Raw genomic sequence first — 14,340 nt, forward strand, 5'->3', positions numbered from 1 at the left:
CTGTGTGTCTTTGTCTGTTTTGTGCTCGTCTGGTGTTGTACGAACATTTAATGGACCACCCTTCCCTTTCCCAGTGTGTCATGTCTTCTCTTGTGCTTCTTTGCTGTAGCATTTATAATGGGGAACAAGCCTGTTACACAAGATCTGCAGTGAAGGTTCTCAAAGGAGCAATAAGTAATACTGACACCTAGTGTTGCTAAACGGAACAACACAAACACAATGCCTTCATAGAGAACAGCCATTTCTCAAAGGTCCATTGCTGGTGTGAAACTCTATTAAATAAATTAAAAAAATTTTAATTAACAGAGGAATATAGAGGTATATGACTAATTTTATTTCTGTTCCGCTTCTTTTACTGGCTTCTAAATTTGCAGTTGATGCTCTTTTGCCAAAACAAAACACCAAATGCTGAGCTCTGTATTGGGAATCCTCATGATTGGCTTAGGAACCAGGAAGTAAACACAGGCTACACTGAACCGAAGTAGTAATCCAGACCTTAGCTCTAGGTTTGAAAGGAGGAAAAACTTGACTAAGACATTTTTGATGGAGAGAACTGATTGTTTATAAGGAATGTTGGTTCCATCCCAGGAGAACGATCTTGGTTAATTTTTCAGTAAATTTCTTACTTTTTGCTCCTTTAAACTTCCCAAGAATCTTTGTCAATATGTAACCATAAGTCAATTTTAGTGAGACTTTGGCTCAGATTTCACACGCAGACAAAAAGACATATTTTCAGATAGATTCACTGACCGCACTTCCTATCAGGCTAAAAGCACACAGTCCTGTTGAGCAAATGAAAAGGTTATATACTCAGTTTACTTCCTGAGTAAAAATACTGAGGTAAGTCGAAAATGACCCCGGGCTGTTTCAATCAAAAACTTTGATTTGTCTTGTATAATTTTTTTTTTCCTCCAATTTACAGCTTCCACTCAAAGACATGAAATCATAATAAAAAAAAAATCAATTACCGGTAGATGTTTGTGGTTTGCTAAATAAGTATGAACAATTTCCCTTAAAGCTTCTAGTGATAAACGCATAGTTATTTTTTGTTGATCAACCACTTAGACCAGACGCCTGGACATGGAGAATTATGTAAGGTGTTGATACGTATCAAATCTAAACAGATCCATTTGTACTCTGACCTCTTTGTTCAGAAACCTCTAAATAGAATCCCAGAAAGTTTTAATCTAGTCTCTCCGGCTGCTGCTTAAATAATCGTGGACAAAATTGTTGGCACCCCTGTTTAATCAAAGAAGAACCCACAATGGTCGTCGAAACTGACAAAAGTAAATAATTTGCAGAAAATTGACCAATGAAAAGCAGACATTGCTTTTGAATTGTGGTTCACCACAATCATTAAAAATAGACTAATGAAACAGGCCTGGACAAAAAAACATTGGTACCTGTAACTTAATATTTTATTGTGCAAGCTTCTGAGGCAGTCATTGCAGTCATAAGTTCTCTAAATAAGACCTCTGCACATGTCAGCAGGTATTTTGGCCCACTCCGTGTGAGCAAACTTCTTGTCAGCTCCTATTGATGCTCAATAGGATTTAGATCAGGGCTCATAGGAGCCCTAATCAGAATATCCGTTCTTGGGTGGTTCTAGCTGTGTTTTGGGTCATTAACCTGTTGGAGGACCCATGAACTAAAACTGAGACCATGCGTTCTGACACCAGACAGCAGGTTTCTCTCCAGGACCTCGATAGTCTTGTGATTTCATTGAACCCTGCAGAGATCTGAGACACCCAGTGCCAGATGCAGCAAAGCAGCCCCAGAACACAAGCGAGCCTCCTCCATGTTTCACAGTAGGGACAGAGCTCTTTTCTAGGTCTGCTTTATTTCTGCATCTGTGAACATGGAGCTGATGTGCCTTGCCAAATAGTTCCAGTTTTGTCTCATCTGTCTAAAGAACATTCTCAGAAGCTTTGTGACTTGTCAAGATGCATGCTGGTAAATTCCAGTCTTGTGTTTTTATGATTTGCCTTCAACGGTGGTGTCTCCCATTAAGTCCACTCTGGCTCAAACAGTGACGGTGCGATCTGAGACTAATGCACCTTGATCTTGGAGTTTTCCTTCAATTTATGTAGAGTTTGTTCTGGGCCCTTTGGTTACAAATCGTATGATCTTACTCTGACTCTGTCATCCATTTTCCTCCTGTGGCCATGTCCAGGCAGGTCTCAGTTTAACATGGTCAAATTATTTTCAATCTTCTCTAGGGGTCCCATCATTTTTGTCCAGGCCTGTTTCATTAGTTAACTTCATTTAAAAATGATTCTGTTGAACCACAAGTCAAAAGCAATGTCTGATTTTCATTGGTTAATTTCTCAGTTAATTTTTTTAGGATTTTGTCAGATTCAAGTTAAGCGACCATTGTTTTTTTCTTTAAATAACAGAGGGGTACTAACAATTTTGTCCATGATTGTCTTTATACTCAGTTTGGCATCCTACTTTATCATATTTATTATTAAATATTTGGCTATTTTATTTATATATATATATATATATAGTTAAGCAGTTCAGATTTCTCTATTTTTTTTTTAAACCATTAGATCAGTCTTTGCAGCTGAACTGCTAGACGGGGTCTTGGACTTCCAGCTAATTTCGTGGGATGCAAAGTTCCTCCTTTTAGATTTAAAGAAACGGCGCCAAAACGACTTGTTCTCAGACACACCTCAAACAGGTAAATAGGGGCTACAATAACGAGGAAGTCAGATCAAAGTGTTGCAGTTCTGCTTTATGTCGACCACAACTGATTTTAAATGTGAAAAGAAAGGCATTTAAAACTTTGAGGTTAGTTTTACGAGCTTGGATATAAAACCAGTACGACAAGCTGAGTAAATATCCTAGAGCACTGCTCAGTAGGCAGTGATTCATCTGAAAATGGAGAGCATGGCACACCTCAAAACTTACAAGGTCCTGGGACGAACCAGGCAGGAAGATGTCAACAGGTAACTCTGGAGGAGCTGAAGAGATCCACAGCTTAGACTTAGGGGTGTTAAACTCACTTCTATATTGGGGCCACTTTGGCATCATAACGTCATTAAAAGGGCTTGTTGCACCTGTATAGGTGACAATTTAGAATTTCATAATTTCGTTCCACTTCACATAAACGTGTAAATAAAATTCACACAAACATATTAGCACCCTTATGCCCATTCAAACAGTTTAACTGCAAAAAAGATGATATTGGGGGTAAAGTTAAACTTTAAACTCATCACTCTGCCTCCCTTTTTCTTTTCTTGGGCATTTCTGGGTTGTTTTAATGTGTTGAGGGAAAACTGACATCTAGTGGTAGTACGCTGTTACTACACAGTTAAAAAAAATCAACATTTGCTACCGGAGGCACAGTTCTAGCCCCTTTACACAATGTAAAAGGATACATGCCTCTACTTTATGACACGATATGCCTTATTTGGCTTGAGGGACAGATAAATTGCCTTGATGGGCCGGATTTGGTCCACAGGCCCTGAGTTTGACACATGTGGCTTAGAGGAAACAATCTTTAGACAGGATAATAGTTGTGCATATGGAAGAAGGAATTGCACCCACGGAGGGGACACATAAAGGTGCTCTGGTCCAACGAGGCCAGCATTGAACCTTCTGGTGTAGATGCAAAGCGCTGTGTGACTAAGTGGACTGGCCCCTAGTTTAAAGTTCATACCTGAATCTGTGTGGTGAGACCTAAATTAATGTTCAGACAAGTTCTGTCTGATCCTGAGACATTCAGCGAAGCATTTCGAGTGAGAGGTGCTTCTTCAAAGTACGGGCTCTGTGAAATAATTGTAGGCGTAGCATGGAAAAAGACCTAAAAGTTCACAGGTGTGGATGCATACCTTCGGGCGGCGCTTTAATTACCGGTTGTTTTTCCCCATAAATTATTTGAGATGCAGTCTAGACCGTTTTCTTTCCGCCGTCTTAGTGAGGTTAGCTTTGTGGAAACATTTATTCCTCAACTAAAGAGTTTCATCCTGTTTGTTGTTTCATAAACAACACTCTTCTGATTATTATTCTGTCCAGGTGTTTAATATTGAGCATTGCATTTTAGACTTTGATCCTATCTTTGATAAACATTTCAGCCTTTATTTAGTGTTTGATGAGGTACTCAAGTTGTCTGTAATCCCAAATGAGTGCTTCTAAAAGTTCACGTTCTTTATACTTTTTTTTAAGTTTTCTTAACATTGAGCCAATTATCCAAACCTTTGTAACATTACCTGGCTCTTTCATAAATGAGAAATAACATCCTGTAACTTGATTGCATTCAGACTGAGGTCAAAAGGTTTTCATGCACATTGATCTTCTGGAGATAACATCTACATACCCACAGAGGAAAGAAATGGTATGAAAAGTGGGCTCCAGGTAGAGATGTCCCTAGATTGGGCAACATACCCATATTAGCTGCCAACATGGCTTTGATGCAGGATAATTTTGTCTGCAACACTTACACAATTTTAAACAGATTTTCATAGTGGGCTCTGAATTTATACTACTGAACCCAGGAAGAAGGTACATGCAAATATAACAGGTATAAACATTCGTTCATCTCGCTGTCTCTAGAACTTGTTAATGAGCGCATGCTTTGGGATGAGAAGATTAACAGGGGAAGGGCGAGGACACGTAGGTAGCAACATTCACGGTCTCTAATGATCTACAGCAGCAAACTGGGAGGGCAGTGGTGTTTGAAATTATCCTATTTTAAAAGGTTTATTTGCACTGTTCTTTAATATGATAATTTTAGTCGACCTGAGGTTTATGAACTCTTTTTGCCATTTTATATTTATTTATTTTTACTGAGATTCCTCTTATTAGGGACCGAAGATGTAGTATAATTGAGCTGATCCTTGTGTCCAATGCAAATTTCTCCCAAGGGAAACCAATAAAGATACTTTGACTTTGAGCTTTGGATTTGTGCAGCTCCTCTAAAGTTACCAAGGGCCGGTTGACTTATACACAGGTTTACAATATTTACTAGGGGCTTGTGAGGGTGGTTAGGTAATATATATTTGGAGTACTGGAAGACAGATCTAAAAACAAGTTCTATATTACATTCTTCAGATTTTATTTCTTTAAAAAAGTGAAACATCGTTTTACTTTTAGCTTATAGTTATGCACGTCTCTATGTTGATTTCGTTTCCATTAAATCCCAAACAGATACAATAAAGTTCGGGGTTATAATATCTGAAACTATGGATATTTCTGCAAACCACCGCTTTGGGATTTCTATAGATGGAGAGTATAAGCATTGCTTGTAGATTAGAGAAGGAAAGCGGGATAACTTGTTCTGCGGGGCACAAATAGCGGATGTGGCACGCATCCGAAATTTCAAGGAGCACCTGAACGCACCAACGGACACTTGTCATGGAGGTCGCTTTGAAAATAATAATCTTTTAACAGAGAGAAGAAGAAAAAAAACGACACGGTATAATGTGTAACTCTGTTTTTCCTGTATAACACAACAACAAAAAAAAATATACAAAAAATGGATGGGTGGTGAAACGTGTCCGCGGCGTTCGGCCAATCGGTAGCCGGTGCGCCATCTCCTCCCAGTACGTCCTCCTCCCTCCCGGCAGTATGGCCGCCGTCTTGTAGCCCGCCGGCTCTTGGGAAGCCGCTATCACGCTGTAGGATTAATGCTTTCTCGCCGGAAACATGTCGGCAGTGCTTTTTTTGAAGACGTCTCTGCGCAGACTGCCGCCCAGCGCCGCCAGGCAGCTCTTGGGCCGCTGCTCGTATCACACCGAGAGAGGAGTTTACGGGTACCGACCGAAGCAGCTCGGCGGGGAGCACGACAAGGCGCAGAGGGACCGCGTCGCTGCTCTGAACCAAGGTCGGTGTGGCTTACACTACAGCACGGAGAGGGGGATAATAAATAACCATCATCTGAAGGAAACGTGCTGATGAACATTTGTCTGATTAGTGTAATGCATAAGGTAAACATCTCTCACTGAGGTTGCTCGTCTAGTTGTTTATTTATTATTATTATTTCGTCGTTAATCGCAGTGGCGGCACCAAGGAGGGGGTCCAGGGGGCCGATGAGCATCCCCCACTGGCTGGAATAAGTGTGTTAACTTCAGAAATTCACTTCAAATGTGGAAGTCTTCTAGATTATTTAACACACTCAAGGTGGTATATTCCGGACAGACATTTCTGGAATTGCCTTAAAGCGGATGAAATTTACAAATTCAGTTTATTAAACAAGAGTAGCCTAAAAAAGGCACTTGGTTATATAGAAATGTCAGCCTTCTGTAAAGTACGTCTATGTTCGTACAGGATTTGAGTTCACTACTTAGAGGTTGGATTGCTTCTCACTTATTGTTGCTGCATCAGTGGCATTGAGGCGATCAGCCCGTGGCTTTGCTGATGTGTTTTGTTGCGTTAACTCTTATGCATAGTTGGGTCTGTCTGGTGTCTGTCATGTTCCTCTGGATGATAATTCCTCAGATTCTTTATAGGCAAGGCAGGTTTATTTTTGCAGCAGTTTTCAGGAAGAGGAACATTGAAAATTGTTTGACGCGATGAACGCATCACGTCAAATTAATTAATCATATTAAAAAAGTATCTTAGCTTTAGGCAGCATGTTAGCTAAGGCCAGGTAGCGGCAGTGATGTAGCTCCTGTAGAGCGAGGGAGGAAAGTTGTAATGATCACCGTCATCATGGCTTCTTCAAACCCCACCCAAACTTGTCAATCCGACCAATCATGTCTTACAAAAACTTCTTCCTCCTCATTCGATAACGGCTCCTGTGACGTCATTTCTACACATTTCTACTCATACCCACAAATCTTAATTTGTGTCCACAGCATTGAAGACTTGTAGTCATCGAAATTAAGGACTCGCATCTTACAGATTCATGCTCACATAAAAACCATCCTAACCCACAACATTTTTTTAACTCACATATATGACAGCAGAATTTTATATTTGAATTTTGGACAGTATTTTTACTGATATACAATATGAATGAATGGCTTGTTAAAATCATACACATCTTTTTGACAGCTTCCTTACTCCATAGATTTCCTTTTAATGTATATGTGCTACCTAAAGATGCGGGGTGCCTATCTGGCCACCCCTTTCCAAACCTCTCTGGATGCACCCCTGCTTGACGGCAACGTGTTTGTGTTTGCTCTCTGCTCAGATCACAGTCTGGCCCGGCTGGTGGAGGCATACAGAACACATGGACACAAGGCTGCTAAAATTAACCCCTTACTTCCTCAGCAGCCCGTCTTGGACAGCGTCCCGGAGATAGACATGCTGGCTGGCTCTGTCAGGGGAACACTCAACACCTCAGGTAAGTTTCCTAGAGATCTACAGAAAACCCACACCTTCAGTAGCTTGGGGGCCCTGTCCAAATGTTGTATTTACTCAGTGGAAATAGGTGGATGTTGCAACTTTGTTGGCTAATTAATCTGACATCTGTGGATAGATTTATTACCTCTATTGCCGTTGCACAGTTACGCCTATTATAAAACACAAACCCGCTGCAGTCACCCAACCCGTAACTTAATTAAACACATTTATATGTGATCTAACTGGTTCTGTCTTGTGCTGTAACTGCAGCCCGGTTCAGTATCCTGACAGGCCTGGGGAAGAGCTGGTTCTCAGACTGCTGGTTATACTTTTTATGCCACGATTCCTTTTATAGAGATTCTACAAAGTCTGCAAAACAGCAGAGGAATATGGATTTGATATATTTCTCAACTCTGGATAAGTATGGAAAATAAAATAGTACTGAAGATGGTTTCATGCATGCATTCATCTCACTATAGTCTGTGGGTTATGCAGATTGTGTTTTTCTGTGTGCAAATGTGGTTTATTCTCATAGAAAATGTTTGTGTTAATCCGATTTTAAACCCTGAACTCAGAACCAGCAGCCGGAGCAGCAACTGTGCAGCATGGGGGAAATCTTTAATTATCTTTTTTTAAAGGGCTGGTGGTGTTCTAACACACAGCCAACTCTTCTGTTGGTACTGTGAAAAAGATATTTGTATTTCCAGACTTTATTATTATATGCCGCATGTTTAAAATCTGAAACGCCCAATTACCTCAGGAATATCTCTGATAATATGTGCCTTTGCTCGTACATAGAAGATGTACTGTTACAGCCGTCTGGCTAGCCACTCGTCTGTTTGTCCCCAGTTATGTAAAGGAGAGGAAAGTCCCCAAACAGTCTGTTTTTAAGGAGAGGAGCATGTGGACATTTTGTTTCATGATGTTAACTCTTCACAGCTCACAGATTAAACTGTTAACAAGTACGCATGGACCAGTTACTAGGATCATGGTGTACAGAGGCATGAAACCCTCTTTCAAAACTGCAAAAGCTTTCTGTCGTACTGTTCCTACTGTTTAAATGTTCTTCTGTTAATGAGCTGCTAAAGAAAGTATCATTGAAGGTAGTTTTCCTCAGTAGTATTGAGCCTAGAGAAAGACAAGGCAAGATTATTTGTATAGCACATTTCAGTAACAAGAAAGAACAAAGAAATGAAAACATACAGAGAAAAGTACAATGCAGTGGAATAGTAGCAGCAGGACAAGATAAATTGGATTACAAACTTCATCTAATGATGTTTCAGTTAATGACAACAGTTTAAATTGAACAATAACATTCAAAGGCAACTCTAAACAAATAGGTTTTTAAGTTTGATTTAAAGGAACTCAGGGTTTCAGCACTTTTACAGTTTTCTGGGGGTTTGTTCCAAAAGGTGGAGCATAAAAACTAAATGCTGCTTCTCCGTGTTTGGTTCTGGTTCTAAGTACTCAGAGTAGACTTGAGCCAGAAGCACATAGTGGTCTGGAGGGTTGATACACTGATAACAAGTCTGTGATGTATTTAGGTGCTAAGCCATTCAGGGATTTACAGACAAAAATAAGTATTTTAAAGTCTATTCTCTGAGATACAGGGAGCCAGTGTAAGGACTTTAGCACTGGGGTTATGTGCTCTACTTTCTTAGTCTTAGTGAGGACGCAGGCAGCAGCGTTCTGGATCAGCTGCAGCTGTCTGACCCACTTTTTAGGCAGACCTGTTAAAGCACCGTTGCAGTAATCAATTCTACTAAAACTAAACGCATGGATTAGTTTTTCCAGATCCTGCTGAGACATTAGTCCTTTAATCCTGGAAATGTTCTTCAGGTGATAGAAAGCCGACCTTGTAACTGTCTTTAGATGCTTTTGAAGGTTCAGGTCTGAGTCCATCACTACACCCAGGTTTCGGGCCTGATTAGTGGTTTCTAGCTGAAGCGACTGAAGCTGTGTGCTAAGTTTTGTTCTCTCCTCTATTGGTCCAAATATTATTACTTCTGTTTTGTTTTTATTCAGTTGAAGAAAATGTTGGTACATCCAGGCATTGATTTCTTCTAGGCATTTACTCAGTGCTTGAACTGGTCCATAGTCACCTGGTGACATGGTGATGTAGAGCTGTGTGTCGTCTGCATAGTTATGGTAGCTGATGTTGTTGTTTCTAATGACCTGAGCTAGAGGGAGCATGTAGATATTGAAAAGGAGGGGACCCAGGATGGACCCTTGGGGAAAGGTCCATCCTGGGACCTTTCCCCGTTGTAACCAGCCCTTTAAAAAAGATAATTAAAGATTTCCTCCATGCTGCACAGTTGCTGCTCCGGCTGCTGGTTCTAAGTTCAGGGTTTAAAATTGTATTAACACAAACAGTTTCTATGAAAATAAACAAGGAGAAGCAGCATTTAGTTCCTATGCTCCACTTATCAGGAACAAACTTCCAGAAAACTGTAAAAGTGCTGAAAGCCTGAGTTCCTTTAAATCAAGATTAAAAACACATTTGTTTAAAATTGCCTTTTACTTTTCTAGTTAAACTGTTCTACTGCTTTTAATGTTCTTCTTTGTTTCTACATTCTATCCCTACTTGCTTTTATTCTATTTTCTATCTGCATTTTATTCCTACTTGCTTTTATTTTGCTATATTTTAATCATGTAAAGCACTTTGCATTGTCTTTGTACTGAATTGTGCTATATAAATAAATTTGCCTTGCCTTGCCTAGGCAGCTTTAATATTCCAATAACACTTATCCAGAATCCTTTTAGTTTGAAATCAGTTTTAGTTGGAGACAACTTGATATGGGTGTACAGACTGTTGCTAATCTATAGTATCATGTAGTATCGTGCTGCCCCGGCCCCATATGTTCCTGCACACTGCCAATTATCTGGCAAATTAGGCCATGGAGCTTTTGGCATACTTACAGAAAAGACCAATTGAGCTATTTGGAAACGTTTCTGGCTTTGAGAAACTGCCTGTCAAGATATAGAAACTAAAGGAGCTTCACTCATCACTGTTACTATGGTAATACTGCAATGCTGTTTCAGCTATGCATTTCTAAAAATAAAGAAAAGCACAGAGATACTGTGAGCCTCAGTTAAAACTAACGTAGCCTTTTGGGAAGTAAGAAGCTGGTTGACGAGCTGTATTGAATTGAAGCAGTTTGGTCATGGCATGTTTTTTTTCATTTAAACCTTGTTAATCGTGTTCACATTGTCAAAAAGTGGAATTTTTACTCAAGGTTTCCTGCTGTATCTCATACCGGTGTGTGCCTTTTATGTTTTTATTGTCATTTCATGTATGTCAGCAGTATGAAATCAAACCGTGTTTCTCTGAAGGACATTGATGACGCAGTTTTGTCTTTTAAATGTTGGGTTACTTGTTCAGCTATGTTTTACCTGGCCCGGTTTCAGTCTCTATGGTAACCGACTGCTGTAAATGCCAATGAGCGGAGGTAGTCTCTACCAGGGAAGCACCGTTGTTGTGAAATGTTGTTTTTTTAGTGATACGATGGAATTTCTTAAATGAACAGTGTTCTGGAGTGGCTCTTTACTAGAGTGGTGTTTGGGTTTGTGGGGATCTTAATGTTTACAATGATTTACGTCATAGCCATGCAATCTGTTGCAAGAAGATACGATGAATGTGTGACACAACTTTCAAATACTTTATAAAATCACTTATCACAGTAAATACTGCAAAAATATAGATTTTTTTTTATAAGGCCATATCAATGATCTCTGATCTCTACCACCTCTTACAGCTTTAGATTCAGATCTGACATTCACCACAGCATCAGGATAGACAGCTACAGCTCTTTTGTGTTGACAGCGGGAATGTTGGCTGTCAGAACTTTAAGATTCAAATATGTTGCTGTGGAGACGACCAGAAACAAAACAGCCTCTGACTCATCTATAGCTGTAGGCCAGGGTTAGACAAATTAATCACATTTAATTATACTATGTGGTATACTTGATAGTCAGAGACCAGGATGTTAGTTAGATGGAAGATTTACAAGCAACATTTAAAAGTAAATCTTATTCTAGAAAGTAGAAGTTATAAAAAAAAATTTCCCCATTCTTTAAGTCAGTTTTTCATATGAAATGTACCCATGTCTGGTTTATTTATTTCTTCGTTAGTTTGACTCAATAATATGATCATTGGTTTGAATCAGAAAGCTGGAAATGGCAAAAAAGAAAAAAAGAAAAAGTTTGGGAAATTTGGCCAAATAATAGATGTTTTCACAAACAAATAAACAAGCATCAGTGGAGAGGAAACTCTCAAATAAATTAGGTGTTCCTGAAAGAATAGTTCAGTGGAAAGCACAAAGGTTCCAAGTAAAAAAGAAAAGCCTATGATGTCATCATATTAGTTCCGCTCCCATGATGACATCATGACAGCGTCATAGTCACATTGTGATGTCATCGCTTCTGTGGAACTCCTTCAGAACCCGGAAGTTCTGTTAGTTTTGATCAAGTCCACTTAGCGTGCACATCTCAGCGAATTACTCTGACCGATCGAAACTACTTCCAGCAGCTTTCAGTCTTGAACTTGCAAGTTTAGTAGAACGAATTTTCACTTCTTTCTAAGCACAATGGCGGATTACAACATGAGTACAAAGATAGAGGGAATCACCGTCACTCCACCGACCACCGAGACGGACAAGAGGTTCATCGGCAATTATCTCTTTGTCCACCGTCTCTACAAGACATATCAAGCCGAGAACGTGGAGCTTAAGAAAAACGCAGAAGCAATGAGCCTTCGCCTGGCCGAGCTCCAGGCTGAAGTAGAAAAACTCAACCAGCAGCGGCAGACCCAAAGCAGAGCCAGCGAGGGAAATGTGCGATCCCCATACAATCCCGACGAGGTCCACCGTGATAAAAAGGCTTTTCAGGTGCTGTGCTCGGAGAACAAGTATCTGCGTAGCCATGCGGAAGGTCTGAGAATAAGAGTTACAGAGCTCCTATCAGAGAGGGACAGTCTCATGGAAAAGGCCAAACGTCAGGGGCACGCCGGTTCTGAAGCCGCACAACTGGAGCAGGAAAAGATCGACGCAGAGAAGAAATCTCTGGAGGAGACAAAAAGTAAAATGAGAAAATACTCCCGGAAGCTGAAACAAGAGAAGGCAAATCTGCGAATGGAGGAAGCAGCCTTTGCGGAAAAGAAGGAGGCAGAGAAAGGTAAAATCACACTGATGGATAAGACAGAGTTTCAGGAGGAAAAGAACAGGCTACTCGAGTTTAAAGCACTGAAAGAGGAGAGGCAGAGCTTGGAAGCTCTAAAAGAGGAGATTGAGAAGCAGAAAAAGGAGATTGAGAAGCAGAAAAAGGAGATTGATCAGGCAAAAGAGAAACTAGAGGCAGAAAAACAGGAGCTGCTTACAGAAAAAAGCGAATTGGCGGCAGAGAAACAGCAACTGGAGGCTGCAAAGCAACTTTTCGGACAGGAGACCAGAGACCTGAACGAGGAAAAGATAAAACTGCGCCAAGAGAAAGACGAGATGGAAGAAACTAAAAACAAAGTCAAACAAGCCATCGAAAAGCTGAGAGACGAAAAGAAGAAGCTTAAGAAGGACCGTAAAGAAATGGAGAACAACGAGCAGGAAGTGAAGCGACTGGAAGTGAAGATGAAAGACGTGGAGAGGGAGAAAAGAATGGTAGAATATGCCAAGATAAATGCAGAGCAGGAGGTAATGGACATCAAGAAGGTTCTGGATGAAGAGAGGAAAACCTTTGAGGCAGGAAAGCAAAATTTAGATCGAGAAAAGAAACAGCTGGAGCAAATGAAGGCGAAAGTTGACAAGGAGAGTAAAGATCTGGAGGTGGAAAAGAGAACCCTGGAGGCTCGGGTTGAGCGATTGGAAAAAGAACAGAAAGACCTGGAGGAAGAAAAGGAAAATGCTCCAGACGGAGAAAACTGGTCTTGAAAAAGAAATGGAGAAGTTTGCTAAAGAGCGCGTGAAGATGGACGGCGAGAGGAGAGGGATTATGGAAGAAATATGCAAAGAGAACCAGAGGTTGAATGAAATAAAACAGCAAATTCAAGTCGAAATGAAAAAACCTTCGAAGAAAATTACAGAGAAAAAAAGGAAAGGCTTTTGGAGCTGTTTGTGTTTATAGTTAAACCAAAAAAAAAAGGACTTTTACTTTTTCAATCTACATTATTGAACATATTGTGGAACAAAGGTTCACCCTATCTGTATAATCTGTATAATTTGAATGTCCTTGTATCAAAACACACAAAAAAAATCATTTTATGTTGATTATTAAACTTATTGTGGAACAAAAGCCATAGGGCAGCACAGTGGCGTAGTTGGTAGTCATATTGCCTTTTAAGCAAGAAGGTCCTAGGTTCTAATTCTGGCCTGGGGTCTTTTTGCATGTTCTCCCTGTGCATGCGTGGGTTCTCTCCGGGTACTCCGGCTTCCTCCCACAGTCCACAAAAACACGACTATTAGGTTAATTGGCCTCTCTAAATTGCCCTTTGGTGCATATGTGTCAATATGTATAATTGGCTATAGAAAATTGATTGATGGGTGAACTGTTCCATTAAAAAAAGTAGTAAAAAACAAAAACAAAAGAAACTTCAAAGTTTAAATGTCCTTTTACTAATCCTCTAAAAATATCTATGGAAATGAAATATCTTATTGTGAAACAAAGGTTCTTGTTGCACTGACTGTCTTAACCCTCTGTATAATTTTAACAATCTTTACTCTTTTATTAACAAAAATACATTTCTAAATAGAAGAAAAATAAGCAATTTTAAAACAAATATTTTTTTTAATGAACATGTCAGTGGGACCTTGTTTTCTCTAACGTTCTATGAATGTATGTTTTCTAAATAAATCAGAATTTGCAAAAAAAATCTGCTAAAAATAAATAAACAGGAAAGTAATGCAGCCTCAAAGGGGGCACAGTGTCCTGTGTCCTATTTTGGGCCGGTCCCAAGCCCGGATAAATGCAGAGGGTTGCGTCAGGAAGGGCATCCGCCGTAAAACTTTTACCAGATTTACCCTGCGAGTCAATAATATCATCTCCAAACCAGATTGGTTGTGCCCT

At 39.9% G+C, this 14,340-nt stretch overlaps 2 protein-coding genes across 2 annotated transcripts in view; both read left to right on the forward strand.

Annotated features, from left to right (window-relative positions):
- Window positions 1–5,530: 5,530 nt before the first annotated feature.
- dhtkd1 (dehydrogenase E1 and transketolase domain containing 1) overlaps window positions 5,531–14,340 on the forward strand; it is a 35,420-nt gene continuing 26,610 nt past the window's right edge. Inside the window, exons 1-2 of the mRNA XM_012880363.3 lie at window positions 5,531–5,827; window positions 7,139–7,291. Coding sequence (XP_012735817.2) covers window positions 5,650–5,827; window positions 7,139–7,291 — 331 coding nt within the window. The 5' untranslated portion in view covers window positions 5,531–5,649. The remainder of the gene's footprint in view (window positions 5,828–7,138; window positions 7,292–14,340) is intronic.
- LOC110366456 (golgin subfamily A member 6-like protein 22) lies at window positions 9,947–14,146 on the forward strand. The gene has a single exon (XM_021307400.2). The coding sequence runs from the start codon at window positions 11,877–11,879 to the stop codon at window positions 13,206–13,208; it is 1,332 nt and encodes a 443-aa protein (XP_021163075.2). The 5' UTR covers window positions 9,947–11,876; the 3' UTR covers window positions 13,209–14,146.

Source organism: Fundulus heteroclitus, chromosome 2, assembly GCF_011125445.2.
Source record: "Fundulus heteroclitus isolate FHET01 chromosome 2, MU-UCD_Fhet_4.1, whole genome shotgun sequence".
NCBI lineage: Eukaryota > Metazoa > Chordata > Actinopteri > Cyprinodontiformes > Fundulidae > Fundulus > Fundulus heteroclitus.

Coding starts and splice junctions, on each gene's coding strand:
- LOC110366456 (XM_021307400.2), top strand. CDS start 11,877: ATGGCGGATTACAACATGAGTACAAAGATAGAGGGAATCACCGTCACT.